At 41.0% G+C, this 14,060-nt stretch overlaps 1 protein-coding gene across 1 annotated transcript in view; it reads right to left on the bottom strand.

Moving 5' to 3' along the window:
- The window catches only part of ptgs1 (prostaglandin-endoperoxide synthase 1), a 38,074-nt gene that overhangs the window by 3,052 nt on the left and 20,962 nt on the right, over positions 1–14,060 (bottom strand). Inside the window, exons 2-9 of the mRNA XM_074670035.1 lie at positions 11,937–12,213; positions 11,766–11,846; positions 9,405–9,521; positions 7,347–7,487; positions 5,214–5,357; positions 4,959–5,140; positions 4,787–4,870; positions 1,971–2,217 (exon numbers count right to left, since the gene is read on the bottom strand). Of these exons, the coding sequence (XP_074526136.1) occupies positions 1,971–2,217; positions 4,787–4,870; positions 4,959–5,140; positions 5,214–5,357; positions 7,347–7,487; positions 9,405–9,521; positions 11,766–11,846; positions 11,937–11,943 (1,003 nt within the window). The 5' untranslated portion in view covers positions 11,944–12,213. The remainder of the gene's footprint in view (positions 1–1,970; positions 2,218–4,786; positions 4,871–4,958; positions 5,141–5,213; positions 5,358–7,346; positions 7,488–9,404; positions 9,522–11,765; positions 11,847–11,936; positions 12,214–14,060) is intronic.

Genomic DNA, 14,060 nt, shown 5'->3' with positions numbered 1-14,060 from the left:
CAGCTCCAATCAAATTCAAAGCTCTTCTTCTGGCTTACAAAACACTGACAAGAACGGCTCCAGCCTTCCTGGGGTCCCTCATCCAGGTCTACACTCCTCTGCTTGTGAAAGACGCCTGGTGCTCCCAGCCCAGCACGGCTCCAAATCTCTAGCCAGACTCTTCTCCTCTGTTGTTCCCAAATGGTGAATGAATTACCTAACTCTATACGATCCACAGAGTCCCTTTCTACTTTAAGAGATGTCTGAAGACTCATCTGTTCAGGGAACACTTAGACCCTTAATCTGAGCCTTCTCCTCTTTGTCCTCAGGGGGAGAATGAGTCAGAAGGTCTCAGACTCAGCTCTTAGTGAATTTTCAGCACTAATTACTGAATGTTGTTGAAGGTTGAAGAATATTGTAAGAGCAATTAATTGTGGTAAGTTGGCTTGAATATTCTACATTATTAAAAAAAATCCTGCACTTACTGGCAGCAGCTGCAGTCAAATAACTTGTAACATTGTTGTCACACCAACCAGGTTTTTCTTTCTGTCTAAATTCTTGCTTGTGTCGTCTGCTAAATGAAACTATAGAACTGTAGATTAATGAAAAAACAGGCTGACGTGTTTTCGGGAGTTCCCCAAGGCTCTATGTTCGGTCCTCTTGTCTTTTTTCCTTAATATAAATCAGTGGTTGATAAATTGCTGTTAGGACAGCCCTATGAACACCAGGTGTAATGCAGAGGTACCTTAAAAACAGATACAACTATGAGTATCTAAATCAAATAAAGGAATTTATTCTAGTTTCTTAAGGTAAATCCAATCTAGAGCCAGTAACCCTGAAACAGACATAGCTCGATCCGAGAGATGACCTTTTAACCTTTGTAATACCATGTGCATCTGCATATTACACTGTTTTAAACATGTATTCTTATTCCCAAAAAGCAACTTGTCACTGTTTCAGGAGTTATTTTTGTCCTATAATATCTTGAAATAAGACATTTTTTCTTGACTTCGTAAAAGTGATAGAATTATATTAAAATACCAGAAACTACATAAATATTTTAAAAAAATTCAGGCAATTTAGGAGTAATTTTGTCTTTTAATATTTTGAATAGGGAGAGACCCATTATCTGCCAAGCCATTATCTACGCCTATATTTGGCAATTTTAGACACATCGACATCTGCTTTTTTTTAATCTAATGGTTCATAAAATTAAAATAAATTAAAACAGTTTTATTTTGCAATCATTACGCTGGCTCCAGCATTGTCCCACCCACTGTATCATCTGATTGGTTACGTGCAGAGCCATGGCTCTGGTAGCAGCCAATCAGCAGTGAAAGCTGTGGATGCACAGTGGCTCTCCTGAAATTGTAATAAAAATCCCAGTCTCAGTTTTTTAGGTTTTCATTTAGCTTTATTTGACAAGCTGCTGAGCCTGGAAACTGTTTAAAAAAAACACATGATTAAAATTCAAATATTCTTTATTGGCCTCTTTGACTACTAATAATCGGTATCGGAATGAAAAAGATGTCGGGTTATCTCTAATCTTGAAGACATTTTTCTGGACTGTTCAGCTGAATGTGGCTCATGTTTGATCTAATAAGAAAATTTTTACTGAATAAAGACACAAACACTTTCTTAGATTTCAGTTTTTGCAGCGTGTTTGTTGTGTGAGATTGAAAAATAATTTTCTGGAGTTCCCCATGGCTCCGTGCCCGGTCCTCTTGTTTTTTCATTTTTATTGGCAATTGCTTAAGAACTGAAAAAATGTTTCTTTGACTACATTTACTCTGTTGAAAATCTGGTCAAGTATTCTGTAGTTCTCTTTCTTTCACATGCATGGTTTTGTCTGTTTTAAGGTACCCTTTAGCATCTGTTTCCCCTTTTTCTCTGATTGCTTATTCTGAGCCGTTCCTGTGACTTTTCCCAACGTCTGGAAAAGTACAATGAGACTGAAGGTGTGTGAACCTGGACCAGCAGGCTCCTCTCACCAATGATGATGAGTCTGCTGGTCTGGAAGAGCTGCTCGTCGTCCCAGGTAGGATGCTCGGCCTTCAGGACATCACAGACTCTGTTGTGCTCCCTCAGCCATAAGGTGGCGTACATGGTGAGGCCCGGGAGGATGCCGAACACCTCCTGACCGATGGCCAGACGCTGCTCTGGAGGGAAACCTTCAGGGTACAGCATGTGTACAGGAACCTGGGCCACTGTGGGAGGGTAGATCTCACCTTTCAGCGACTGAGAACAAACAGAAACAAAGCCTGAGTTTGAGTCTTATAACCTCAAAGAAAGTGGCGTCAGATAAAGACAAATTGAGGAACTTTCTGGTAGGATGACAGCTACCAGTGAAGCGTGAACTGAGTGAAAGGTTTGTCTCTGTTCAGACACCATGACGGCTCAACCACAGAGTTCTTTGACACAGGAAGTGAAGGTTAATTAAGGTCTTCAGATCAGCGAGAACGATTACACCACTATCGCTGAGTTTTAAGATGTCAGCTTCAGCAGTTTGGTGAGTTATCACGACAAGAGTCACTCTGGAAACCACAGCTGTGCTACAGATAATTTATCTAACAAAGAGGTTTTTAGACTTTACTTTGGGATACTTGACAAATTCACAAGAGCAGATACAGACGTTTACTTTTGAAATGAACCATGTTTCTTGACATTTTTAGTCAAGTGCACAAACCAAACCAAAGGATATCCAGTAATAAATCACTAAACTATGTCTGGCTACTTGTATAAAGCTAAAGGTCTGTACATTCTGCAGAAACTCATCAACTCCTTCAGCTGACGTCTTTAAATGAACAAATTTATCAGGATGTGAAATGTGAGAGTTCAAAGACCACATCAGAGGACACAAGACCAGATTAAAGTTATGAAATGGAGCAGAAAAGACAAAAAATGGTGTAGGATTGAAAAAAAGAGATGGAAAACAATAAGTTTTACTTCCTTCAGCTCCTTTTTGAAAATGTAAAAGAAGTAAGATCATGATTTAACAATTTGATTCTGTCAACATCTTACATTGTTTGAAAAATTTAAAGTTTCTATGTTCCAACTTCTGTTTGACCAGTTTTTTCTTGCTTATTATTTTCTTTTACATTTTTCAAAATAAACACTTTCAATCAATCAATCAATAAATCAAGCAATCAATCAAACAAATAGAGCATTTATATTTTACTGTCACAGTTAATAAGTCTGTAAGACCTGCAGTTTCTTGGTCATTATCACAGACTTTTAATGTGGCCCTCTTTGGTAAAGTTTGGACACCCCTGGGTGCAGGAACTACCTAGTTAGTTCACATCAAGTTCCTGGAGCTTAAAGATCATTTTACTTTTAGTTGGGTGATATTGAAGTATTAAAAAACATCCAAATAGAAATATGCTGTAGCAGTAAATCCAAGTCAAATTTTTAAATATTTGGCTTCTCAATAGTTTTGTTTTGCAGAGAGTTAGCTTAGCTTAGCGGTTTTCAAACTTTTCAGAAATAGGCATAGTCTTTAAAGCCATATGAACAAGTTGCTAGGTGCCACCCTTTTGCAGCTGTTCTCTCGTCTTTGTCTGTTTCTTGTAATTTTTTCATGTCTTTTTTCGTAATCTTTGCATTTGGATTGGATCATTACTTTGTATGGCTCATTTGTTGGTCGTGGACACCAAACTGGTTTTGTCTTCAGTGATATTTTTACTATTTTTTCTCCTGTGTTTGTCTGGAGATCCTACATGTAACCATGGCTGCATTTTTTTACATGTGAAACCAGCTGTTAGCAGCCTGTAGCATGTCAATGCTAACTGGTGCAAGGCCGGATGTTTCCCCACAAGGTGAGGAGAAGGAGGTGAGGATGACATGGACCTGTCCTTCCATCCATCGTTATTGGGAACGTAAGATCTATCTCCAATAAGATGGACGAGCTAGCTGTGCTAACCCAGCAACAAAGGGAGTACCAGAGGGCAGAGTAGCATCATGCTATTCACAGACATGGCTAACAGAGCTAACACCAGACACCAACGCCACATTGGAAGAGCTTCACCTGCTGTGAGCAGACAGGATCCAGGAGACAGAGACTGAACAGACTGCTGAAGAAGCTCAGTCCTGGACCCTGTGGAGGTGGAGGCTGGCTGAACTGGACAATGATGGACAAGCTGTCATCATCTATTTTCTTATGGAGCTTTTTGCACTTTCTTACTTTTGTTTTCTTGATTGCTGCTGTGACTCCTCCAGAATTTCCCCTCAGGGATAAATAAAGTATTTTCTATTCAATATCAATATCAAGAATGTACAATAATGGGCCTAATGATCTCTAGTATTAGAAACAGTGTGGAGAATAACACTAAGTAACAGTATGATAATAACAATAATAACAATAATAATATCTGAAAGTTAAGTATGGTCGCCGAGAGATGAAAAGCAGTCATTTCTTTGTAACAAAAATTCAGCATTTAAATATTTAAACTGTTAACCCCCCATCAAAAAGTGATTAATTTATTTATTGATACACTATCATTAAATAATGGTGCTCAGCTGCTATTACACTTACATCCTGCACCCCCTAGTGGCAGCTCGTGCACCACACTTTGGGAATCTCTGGCTTAGCTTCTTCAAAATAAAGTTTCATGATGCAAATGTTGAGAATATTCATCTTGCATCATGTGGAGAAGCTTCTGGCAAAGCTATGCTAACTATTTTAGCCTGTTTCCAGCTCTCATGAGAGGCTAAGCTTCCAAACAGTCAGAGAGGATGAGGGAAGTTTTGATCAAAAAGAGCAGATCTCTAAAACATTCATGTTAGCTTCTGTTAGCTTCTGTTTCATTACCTGATATTTGAGCTTTCCGTCTTTGTGGAGGCGGAGTTGAAACTGTCGCTCGAGGTTATCGCCGTAGATATTACTCGCATCCACCTGAAGGAGACGTTAAAAAAAGTTGAGCCAAAGAATTTATAGTTTTATTCTTCTTTCAGAGTTGGATACCTGTTTGTGTGTTTCTCACCCCGTGTCCCAAAGCCTTGGTGAAGCCCCCGTGTACGTCATGGTTGGTCTTGAAGAACTGGTGCGTGAAGTGTTGAGCCATGAAGGCAAACATCAGGTTGGTCCCCTGAGGGTCGGGTCTGAACTTCTTTCTCCTGAAAAACCTCTCAGCCAGGAGTTTGGGTTCAGGAAGAACAGATTTACCTGGAGGGGTAGGAACAGGTCAGAATACAGCTCCTCTGATGGACAGTGGTCTTTGTACACAGGTAAGTCCCACCTTTGGCTCCCATGGGTAACGGGCAGTCTTCAGGTACAGGCGGGAGGAGCCGGGTGTAGTAGGAGATGTTGTAGTAAGACTCCCAGCTGAGGTATCCGTATTTGGTGTTGTAGGTCGGGGGGCTCGGGATAAGGTCGCTCCTCACTGTCGGAAGAGAAGGAGGAGGTCGTTCAAAATGACTTTCAAAAACCAGTTAGCTACGTCTTCCTATTACGTAGCATCAATCTAAGAAAAATCTACACCCAAACTTTACCGTAAATAATAAAAACATCCCCCGCAACAGAGTGAACTCTTCTGGAAACTACTTAATCAGCAGATCAAGTTGCATTAGTTGAAAGTATTCGAAGTTTATAGGATACTGTTTTTTTTGCAGGACACAAAGTCAAAAGAATGAAAAGCTGGTTGACAGACCTTTTTTCAAGCAATTCAAGCGTCATTTTTGTCTTTTAATATCTTAAAATGAGACTTTACAGGTGAACTTGGCTCATATTTTTATTTATTATCAGAACTAAGACAAAACACTAGCGTAGGTTGCAGTTTTTGCAGTGTATTATCACTGGACTGACTTCACTCCATTGCTCACGTTGGCTCAGACCAGCTGTGTTCAGTCAGATACCTTGCTGGATACCAGACATCTGAAATCAAGAGACTGAGGATCCCTGTGTTGACTCTTGGCCCGGCTCTGCTAACACGTCACAGCGCCCCAATCAGGCAAAATCAGGACTTTTGTGTATCTGCTGTGACCTGCCGGAGCAGGGAAGCATCCGTACCACAAAGGAGCGGATCCAGTGTGAGTTGACACATTGACCTGATTAGAAAATGCTCCTAGCCAGTTCTGTGAAGGAGCAAAGCCGGACCGGAGACGCATCTGGTGTATTTTGACTGTAGCACCATGTTTGTAAAGTAGCACAGTACCAGCAAACGAGAGGATTTCTATGAGTCTCTCTGCTGGCAAACTTTAAAGCAGGGTGTCCAAACAGTCAGAGACCAAGAGCCACAAAAATGACTGTGGTATTACAAAAAGCCTCATCACACATGCGGTCGCACAAACGCACTTCCTCTTACACATAAACGAAATGACATAAAATGAATTATAGAGCATGACTAATCAAATGAATACACAAAAAAGAGAAGATTTGTAAATCCTTTTTATTTTTTTCCAACTGGTCAATATTAATTAAAATGTCCGTGTTCCCTGCCATTGACATCCAATTACTGTTTACTGCCTCTATAACTACTACTATAACTAAACTACTGTGGGTGAAAGCGGTGCGCTCTTTGGACGAGAGCTCAGCATGGATATGAGGAGAAGATGTGAGATGACAGAGACATAGAGAGACGCTGTGAGTCAGGAAAGTTCAGGCAGCTCATGCTGACACAAAGATGTGTCTCAGTAGTTCAGAGAGGAGGAGCGGCGCCATCGTGAGAAAAGACGACGGAGATCATGGAGAGGATCAAAGGATGGAGCGCCCAAGATGAACACGATTAAAAAAGTCTGATTTGGCTATTTTTTGGACCAAAAACAGGAAGAGAGACATAAAAGAAGAGAGTCCACTCTTCTTAAGTAACCAAGAGCCACACACCAAAACGCAACGAGCCACAGGTTGGATGCTGATTTAATTTCCCAGCAGGACTTGGCTCCTGCCCACGATGCCAAAAGAACCAAAAGCTGGTTAAATGACTTGGATATCACTGATATGCCAGCAGACCTGAACCCCATTGAGGGTCTAAGAGGTATTGTTTGGAAGGAAGTTGAGAGACACCAGACAAGCTGAAGGCCTCATGACACACGGCGTTGATGCAGTAATTCATGCTTAAGGAGCCACAACAGAGTATTGAGAGCATATAAATGAACATTCACTGCTTGTGGAAACAAATGCTCAGAGTGGGTCAGACTTCCCTCCTCATGGGATAACCACAGACTCCAGCTTTGAGTCTGGGTTCATTCTGAGTTCACCACCAAGACGTACAAAGCCAAAAGTGTGCACCTTGGAAACTGAGGCCGCCTGTTGTATTCTAGTATCTCATCACTTCCTCTTGTGGGTTAAAATATTTTCAGCAAATCAACTTCTGCTACATCGAGGCAGACTCTACTGAATCTCTTTTCTGCAGCTTCGAAACCATTTCACCGACCTGTCAGCACTAATCTCATGATGGTGTCTCTCAGGAAGGAGTTGTTGACGATGCTCCAGAACCACGGGAAGTGTGTGAGGAAGGTGTGCACGGTGCTGGGACTGGGCTTCAGCAGGAGAAGGAGTCTGGTCCAGAGATCAGCTGCACAGACAGACAGAGAGGAAATGTGATCTATGCTTTCTGCAAAAAATGTAACCTAAATACAAGATAAAAAAACTTTGGTAAATAAGAAAACATCTTAAAACTAGTGACGTTATCAGTCCTTGCAGCAAGTTTATTCTACTTGACAAAAAATCTTTGAAAAAGTGAGCCTTTAGAGGTATTTCTGAGTCTCAAAACAGGAAAAAAAAGCTCTTTTTTAAAAAAAGGACTTGAATTAAAAGTCGTGAAGCACAATGATAAGAGAAATACATTAAACGTGTGTTTTTGTCTAAAAACAGACATTTTTTTTTGCTTTTTTTTTGTGAATAAAAATGGGCCTTGGAGTTTTTAACTGTGTGAGAAGTTGTGATTTGGTTCATATATCATTGCAACAAGTGCAATGAAATTTATTAGAATATTTTGGCCATGTCCACAGCCGGGTATTTTCAAAAACGAGTATCCCCCTCATTTGTTTAAAAAAATACTTTCATCCACACGGAGCAGGTAAATCTGCCAGTGAGTGCAGCTCCATGCATGCCAAACCCTTAATGGGCAGTGTTTTCCTGACGTGAAATCCATGCCAGCCAATCAAAATGAGCCCCCATCATTCAGCTGTAAAAAACTCTGCGTCCACACGAAACCATGAAACCGGAGTTTTCCAAAATCTTCACTTTGGCTGGAGTTTTTTAGAAAACATCATTTTTAGTGACACAAAGCTGCGGTTTCGTGTCGACAACAGGCGTAAACATATAAAGATATATATACGGTTCCCAAATACCTATGTTCTGCTGTGTGAACATTTCATTGACAAAATCTGAGCTAGAATTCCTCCATCTTTGGTTCAGAATCAGCTCCTATCACAGGCTCCTATTCATCCCCGCAGCGTCTCAGCGCTTTAACACAGTCGGACGCTGAGCGTCTTCTGACTTCAGCGGGGAAGCGTAGAGTGGGTTGTTCCACTGTGGAAACTGGACGGTCATTGGATAAACGCTGGGCTTTGTCCCCCCCATCGGACGCTCAGTGTCTCTGGGGGTCTATGAGGCAGTGGGCTGGCCTGGACGCTGGGCTTCTGCATGATGATTGGATGATCTGTCTGAAGCCAAATCCCTTTTTGATTGACAGTGAAATGAGCCAGTCAGCGATCTTGAAGTATAACTCTCCACCGGAGCATCTTCTGAGTTTTACAGTCAGATGTTCTAGACTGATCCGGAGGCTTTATCGATCCACAGCGAGTTTACCTTTCTTAAAACCAACGAGCGTTGAGAGAACACTGTTAAAATCCCTGGAAAAAACACCTGGTTGGTACGACAGGGTCACAGATCATTTTCTTGCAAAAGGAACATCGAGTAAAATTTATGTTTAAATAAATAAACAAATTTATGATGTAGGCTGGAAAACAATGAGCTTCTCTTCCTTGACTGACCAGCAGCCGCCACTGGTGTGGATGTGGCCTTCATCTCCTCTACAGTGTTTCTATAAGGGAGATGTTTCTGAGGCGCTCAGTTGGTTAAAATGTGGTTTACTGAATCTTGAACAAGTTTTATTTTGAGAAGACTTTTGGCGAAATCGATACTGCAAAAACCTGAAATCTGATTAAGCGATTTTAGCTTATTTTCAGAAGAGAAAGATTGTACAAGCTTTATTTTTTTCCTCACTTGTCAGGTGAATGTGGCTCATATTACGTCTGAAAAGACATTTTTTTACTGAAAATAAGACAAAAACACTTGATAAGATTTTAAATTTTTGCAGTGTAGTTTAATTAAACTCAAAACAAAAAAAAACCTTTAAAAATAGATTTCATATCAGTGCTTAATTGCTCATTTTGAGTCTTTAATATTTAAATGTCTTGCCCTGTCAGGTAGATATGTGTGTTCATGTCACTGTGAAGTTTGTGGGAACAAGTTTTCCTGAACTTACGAACTGTGCAGTTTCCTCCACTGAAGCCGGTTCGAGTGCAGTCACACTGATAGCCGTCTGTGCCAAATCTCACACACACTCCTGAGTTCTGACACGGGTAGAAACAGCAGGGATTCACTGCAAGCGAGGAGAAGAGTCATGTTAGTGTGTATGTGAGGAGGGAGGTCTTTAGTCTTTATCATAAGAGCCCAACAGGAGTCGATGTGCACCAGTCGTGCTTCGGGTTAAACCAGGTCTCCAGTGTTTGTAGCTGTGTGTGTGTGTGTGTGTGGGAAGTGAAACCACTCAGGATAAATACAGATAAGTTCAACACAACCATTAGACTATATTTATTCATTCAGACTTTATTTCTACAAGGAAGGGAGCTGTTTCTGCAGCCTCACACCCACCCCACCCTCCCCACCCACTGCTCGTATCTCCAACACTCAGGGTCGTGGTGCCACGGCTTCCTGCCCCCCCTTCACGCCCTTCACACTTACAGACGCTCACTGAGATAATGAGACCATGCAGCATCGCTTCCTCATTGGTTGTGAATTAGAGGAAAGAGGACAGAACAATATTTGCATTTCAGGTTTCTGAGGATTTGATGTGAGCTGGACAGACGTGTTAACGTGTCGGTGGATCCTCAGTTAGCTTCATCGTCGCAGAACGAAATACTCCTCAATAGAAACAGCTGTTCTCGCTGTTTTATTCCCATTTTATAAGCTTCAAAAGAGACAATCAGCAATAGGAGAAATCATTTCTTTACAGAAGTAATTAGCAGGTTTTTATGGTGGCCTGTATGTGTCATACGATTTGCAAAAGCCACAACACAACTTAAGTTTAAGGTCCCACATTATGCAAAAACCACTTTATTAAGTCTTTTATTGAAATTTGTGGGTCTTTGTCTTTCCTTCCAGCCCACAAAATGTGATATTTAATGACAAAACCTGTACTTAGTAGAGCTTGTGAATGTAAAATCCTCACTTAAAAAGAGCTGTTTGGAATTTGGGGATTTGCTGACGTCAGCGATTCCCTTTTTTGACCAATCAGGAGCAAGCTTGACCTGATTGGTCCACCGGAGCAGATACCCCCAAACCCCCTCCCTGGCAGGAGAATGCCGAAGTTGAAGAGCCATCACTGCTTTGTTTTTGGCTGTAAACAGCCACATAGTTCCATACACAAGCTTCCCATCTCAGAAGAAGACAGACTAAGTGTCTAGAGTTCATTTATCAAGGAAATGTGCCAGCTACACTCAGTAAAACTGTGCATGTGTGTGCTAGTCACTTCACGGCCGACTGCTTTTCCAACTTTGGACAGTCCAACAGAGGGCTAGCCAATAGACTGGTCCTGAATCCAGGCGCATTACCAACCATCCTCCAACAAACCTGGGACCCTGGAAATGTGAGTATTTTAAATGCTGTGTGCTGTGGAGCAGATGTAAGAGCTTTTCCTCAGTGTCCCCCCTGTCTCTGTGTTAGCTTCAGGATGCTAACTTTAGCTGTGGTTAGCCTGTTGTTTTAGCCTGTAATGTTACAGTAAACGAGCTTCGCTGTTTTCTAAACATTCTGCACTCGGAGCTCGTGGCGCCGCTCTCAGTGACGTGGAAGAGCAGGGCGGTATCAGTGGTGGCTCATTTACATATGAAGGCCACGCCCACTAAATCAGAGCGTTCTGAACAGAGGGGCTATGAGAGCCTGGAAAAAATGCTGCTGTGCTTGATTTATTGGCTTTTTGGACTAAAACATGTTACTACCATTTCATGAAGACATCAATGATCCATATTTAACTACAGAAAAGGAGCAGAATATGGGACCTTTTAATTTTTCAGTGAATTACATCTTCATAGGAGCTGGTCTCCTCCAGCAGAAGTTGGCTCCTGCTCACACTGCCAAAACTCTGCCGATGAGTTAACAACAGTCAGTCATGTTATTTATTTATTGTTTGACAGCTCGTAGCTTTAAAAATTAGCGCCCCCTTGTGGACATTTGGTACCACGGCGTTCCTATAGTAGCACAGAACTAGAGCACTTCATGCCTCCTCCTGCCGACAAGCTTTATGGAGATGCTGAATTCAGCTCTCATCAGGACGTGGCTCCTGCCCACAGCGCCAAAAGAACCAAAAGCTGGATAAATAATCAGCTAAATCCATCATACTTTTTAAAGTTTTTTCCATATCACTCAAACTTTTCACCCAGTGTGAATCTTTTTATTGTATGCCTTCAAAAAAAGTTTTTATCTGACATCTCCCGTCACTGTTACAGGTATGACAGGCTCTAAATGACCTTAGGTTTGATTATTTTGTTCAGGGTGTTTCATAACTTGTAGAAAACTCTTACAAACATGGAAAGAGCTGTTCAGGTGGACTAAAAAACAATCTCACCGACTCCCGAGTCCCCGGCACACGATGAGGTCTGCAGCAGCAACAGGTGGACAAACGCCCAGATGGAGAAGAGGCCAAACTCTGCACCAAATAATAAAAACAGGTCAAATCTCAACTTCAGACCGTCAGATTTAATCAGACAGCTTTCCTGCAGATGGTTTTAGGACTCACCTTTCATGACTCCCTCAGGTGGATCCTCAGTGAGGTCTCAGAGCTGCTGAATCCTGATGAGCAGACAGAGTTTGACTGAACTGCTGAACTCTCTGAGCCTCATCCGTCTTTCTGACAGGAGGCAGCGCGGCTGAGGGGGCGGTGAGACGGTTTCCTCGACTTCCTCTGTTGGTTTTCTATTTGGTCTTTGATAATCCAAAGGAAGCTTTCTGCATCTTACACCAAACTCATTTGATTAACACCTGTCCACGCTTCACTGTGAGGAAAATATTCAGACCTACAATGGAAATAAAGTAAAAAGAAGAAAAAAGAAAACAAACAAGCAGATGATGAATATTTTTGTGTGCGTGTGTGTGTGAAATGATAACACTAAAAGGAAACACAGGAAACAGAGGGGTGTTAAAGAAGAATTTTAAAGCTCTCCAGCTCCACCTGCTGGTGAGCTGGTATAACTTTTAAACCTCAGCTGTATTCAAGTTTCGTCCTGCGCGATGCTTTAAGTATTTCAAGTAAAATGCAAATCTGGTTTTTGCCACTCCTTTGTTTTTGTGTGGTTTGAATATTTGCAAACTAAGTTATATGTGGAGGAATTTACTCCTGAGAGAGTTATCTGATGAGCATTTATAACTTTTTTCTCATAAAAAGATTGACATTCATAAAGAGAATGAAACGTTATTATTGCATAAAATAAATAAATAAATAGATAAATGATTTAAAAAAAGCACTTTTTTATGGCACCTTTAAACAAAAAAAACAAAATGACAGCTTTAGACAAAAGTATAACAGCTTCAGGAAGACAACCAAATAAACATTGAACAGCAAGAGAGAAGTCAAGAGTAGTCTAACAACTCAAGAAGAAAATAAAGTTCAAAATATTATAATTAATTAAAAAATAAACATCAAAATTATCCATTAAAAATATGAAATAAATTAAAAGTTAACATTAGAATTATTGATTAAGATATTAAAATTTTGTCTAATTGTTGTGATGTTTCTGCACTTTTCAGGTGGGAAACAACATTTTCTTCAGTTTTATGATCTGCATGTGGAGGAATCGTCAAAATCTGACAGCTTTGAACCAGGCCCGTATCTGATCCCTCGTACTCTCTGGATGATTCCTTCCTGTGATCAGGAAACCTGAGGCGATGGCCAGCAGTCCATCCCAGAGCAAAGCTCCTCACTCTGATGGAAAGTTGGAGATCTTTTTCTGTCTGTTGATTAAACTTCTTTTAGATATGTGAAGGAAAGACACAAAGCGTCTTTCTTCTGTCTGTCAGGAAAATGATCTGAACTCTGCGTCTGAGCTGCCAGTTTCTGATCTCTGGTTTCTTCCCGCACAGATATCAGACCCAGCCAAACCTGTGTGAGATGCTTCAGAGCTGAAGTAACTCGGCGGTAATTTCCTGCATGCTGCAGCAATTTAAAGACCAAAGCCCGTCTGAAATATCCTCCCAGAGATAAGTCAAACCCTGACCCCGACATGTTCGCGTAATTTATCAGCAGCTGATCCGTCTGAGCACAACAGGAAAACAGAAGAGCAGTGATAAGGTTTCTCTCCTCCGTCCTGTCCTCCTCTAAGCTGGTGGGGTGTGTTTCTGAGCAGTTTACATCGATCCTTAAACAGACTCTTCTTTAGATTCAGAGAAAATATCACTCAAAAGATTTTTAATCTGCTCTGCAAAACAAACAAGAGTCACGTCTTTACAACAGAGGGTGATGGAGCTCATGGGAAATCCCAGAAATCACTACCAACTCCAGCCACAGGGGGCGCTGCAGTGAAGGTTAAACAGACGATCCTCACAGAGTCTTCAATTGGATTTCTCTGGTTTCAACAGGTTTACATTAGAGCACGAGAGAGACCAGTCAAAGCTCTGAGGTCATCAGGATAAAAAAATAAAATAAATAAAAAAAAGTGATGTTTCTGATTGGTTCATTGGATGTGGTCAGAGAGTTTACACAACCTGAGCCCTGATAATTTATAACAGTACTATCTTTATTGATGCAGCACCTTTAAAAACATCAGTTCACAAAGTGTTTAACAAATGAAGAACTGAAACAAATTTAATGAAATGAAATAAAAAAACGGCAATCAAACAGTAAAATACTAAAACTTGGACAAGGAAA

The sequence above is a fragment of the Halichoeres trimaculatus genome, unplaced genomic scaffold, assembly GCF_033239565.1.
Source record: "Halichoeres trimaculatus isolate MK-OKI-2021-1 unplaced genomic scaffold, fHalTri1.1 fHalTri1_scaffold_5, whole genome shotgun sequence".
Taxonomy (NCBI): domain Eukaryota; kingdom Metazoa; phylum Chordata; class Actinopteri; order Labriformes; family Labridae; genus Halichoeres; species Halichoeres trimaculatus.
The sequence above is the reverse complement of the archived record's forward strand: the minus strand, read 5'-3'. Positions and strand labels throughout refer to the sequence as shown.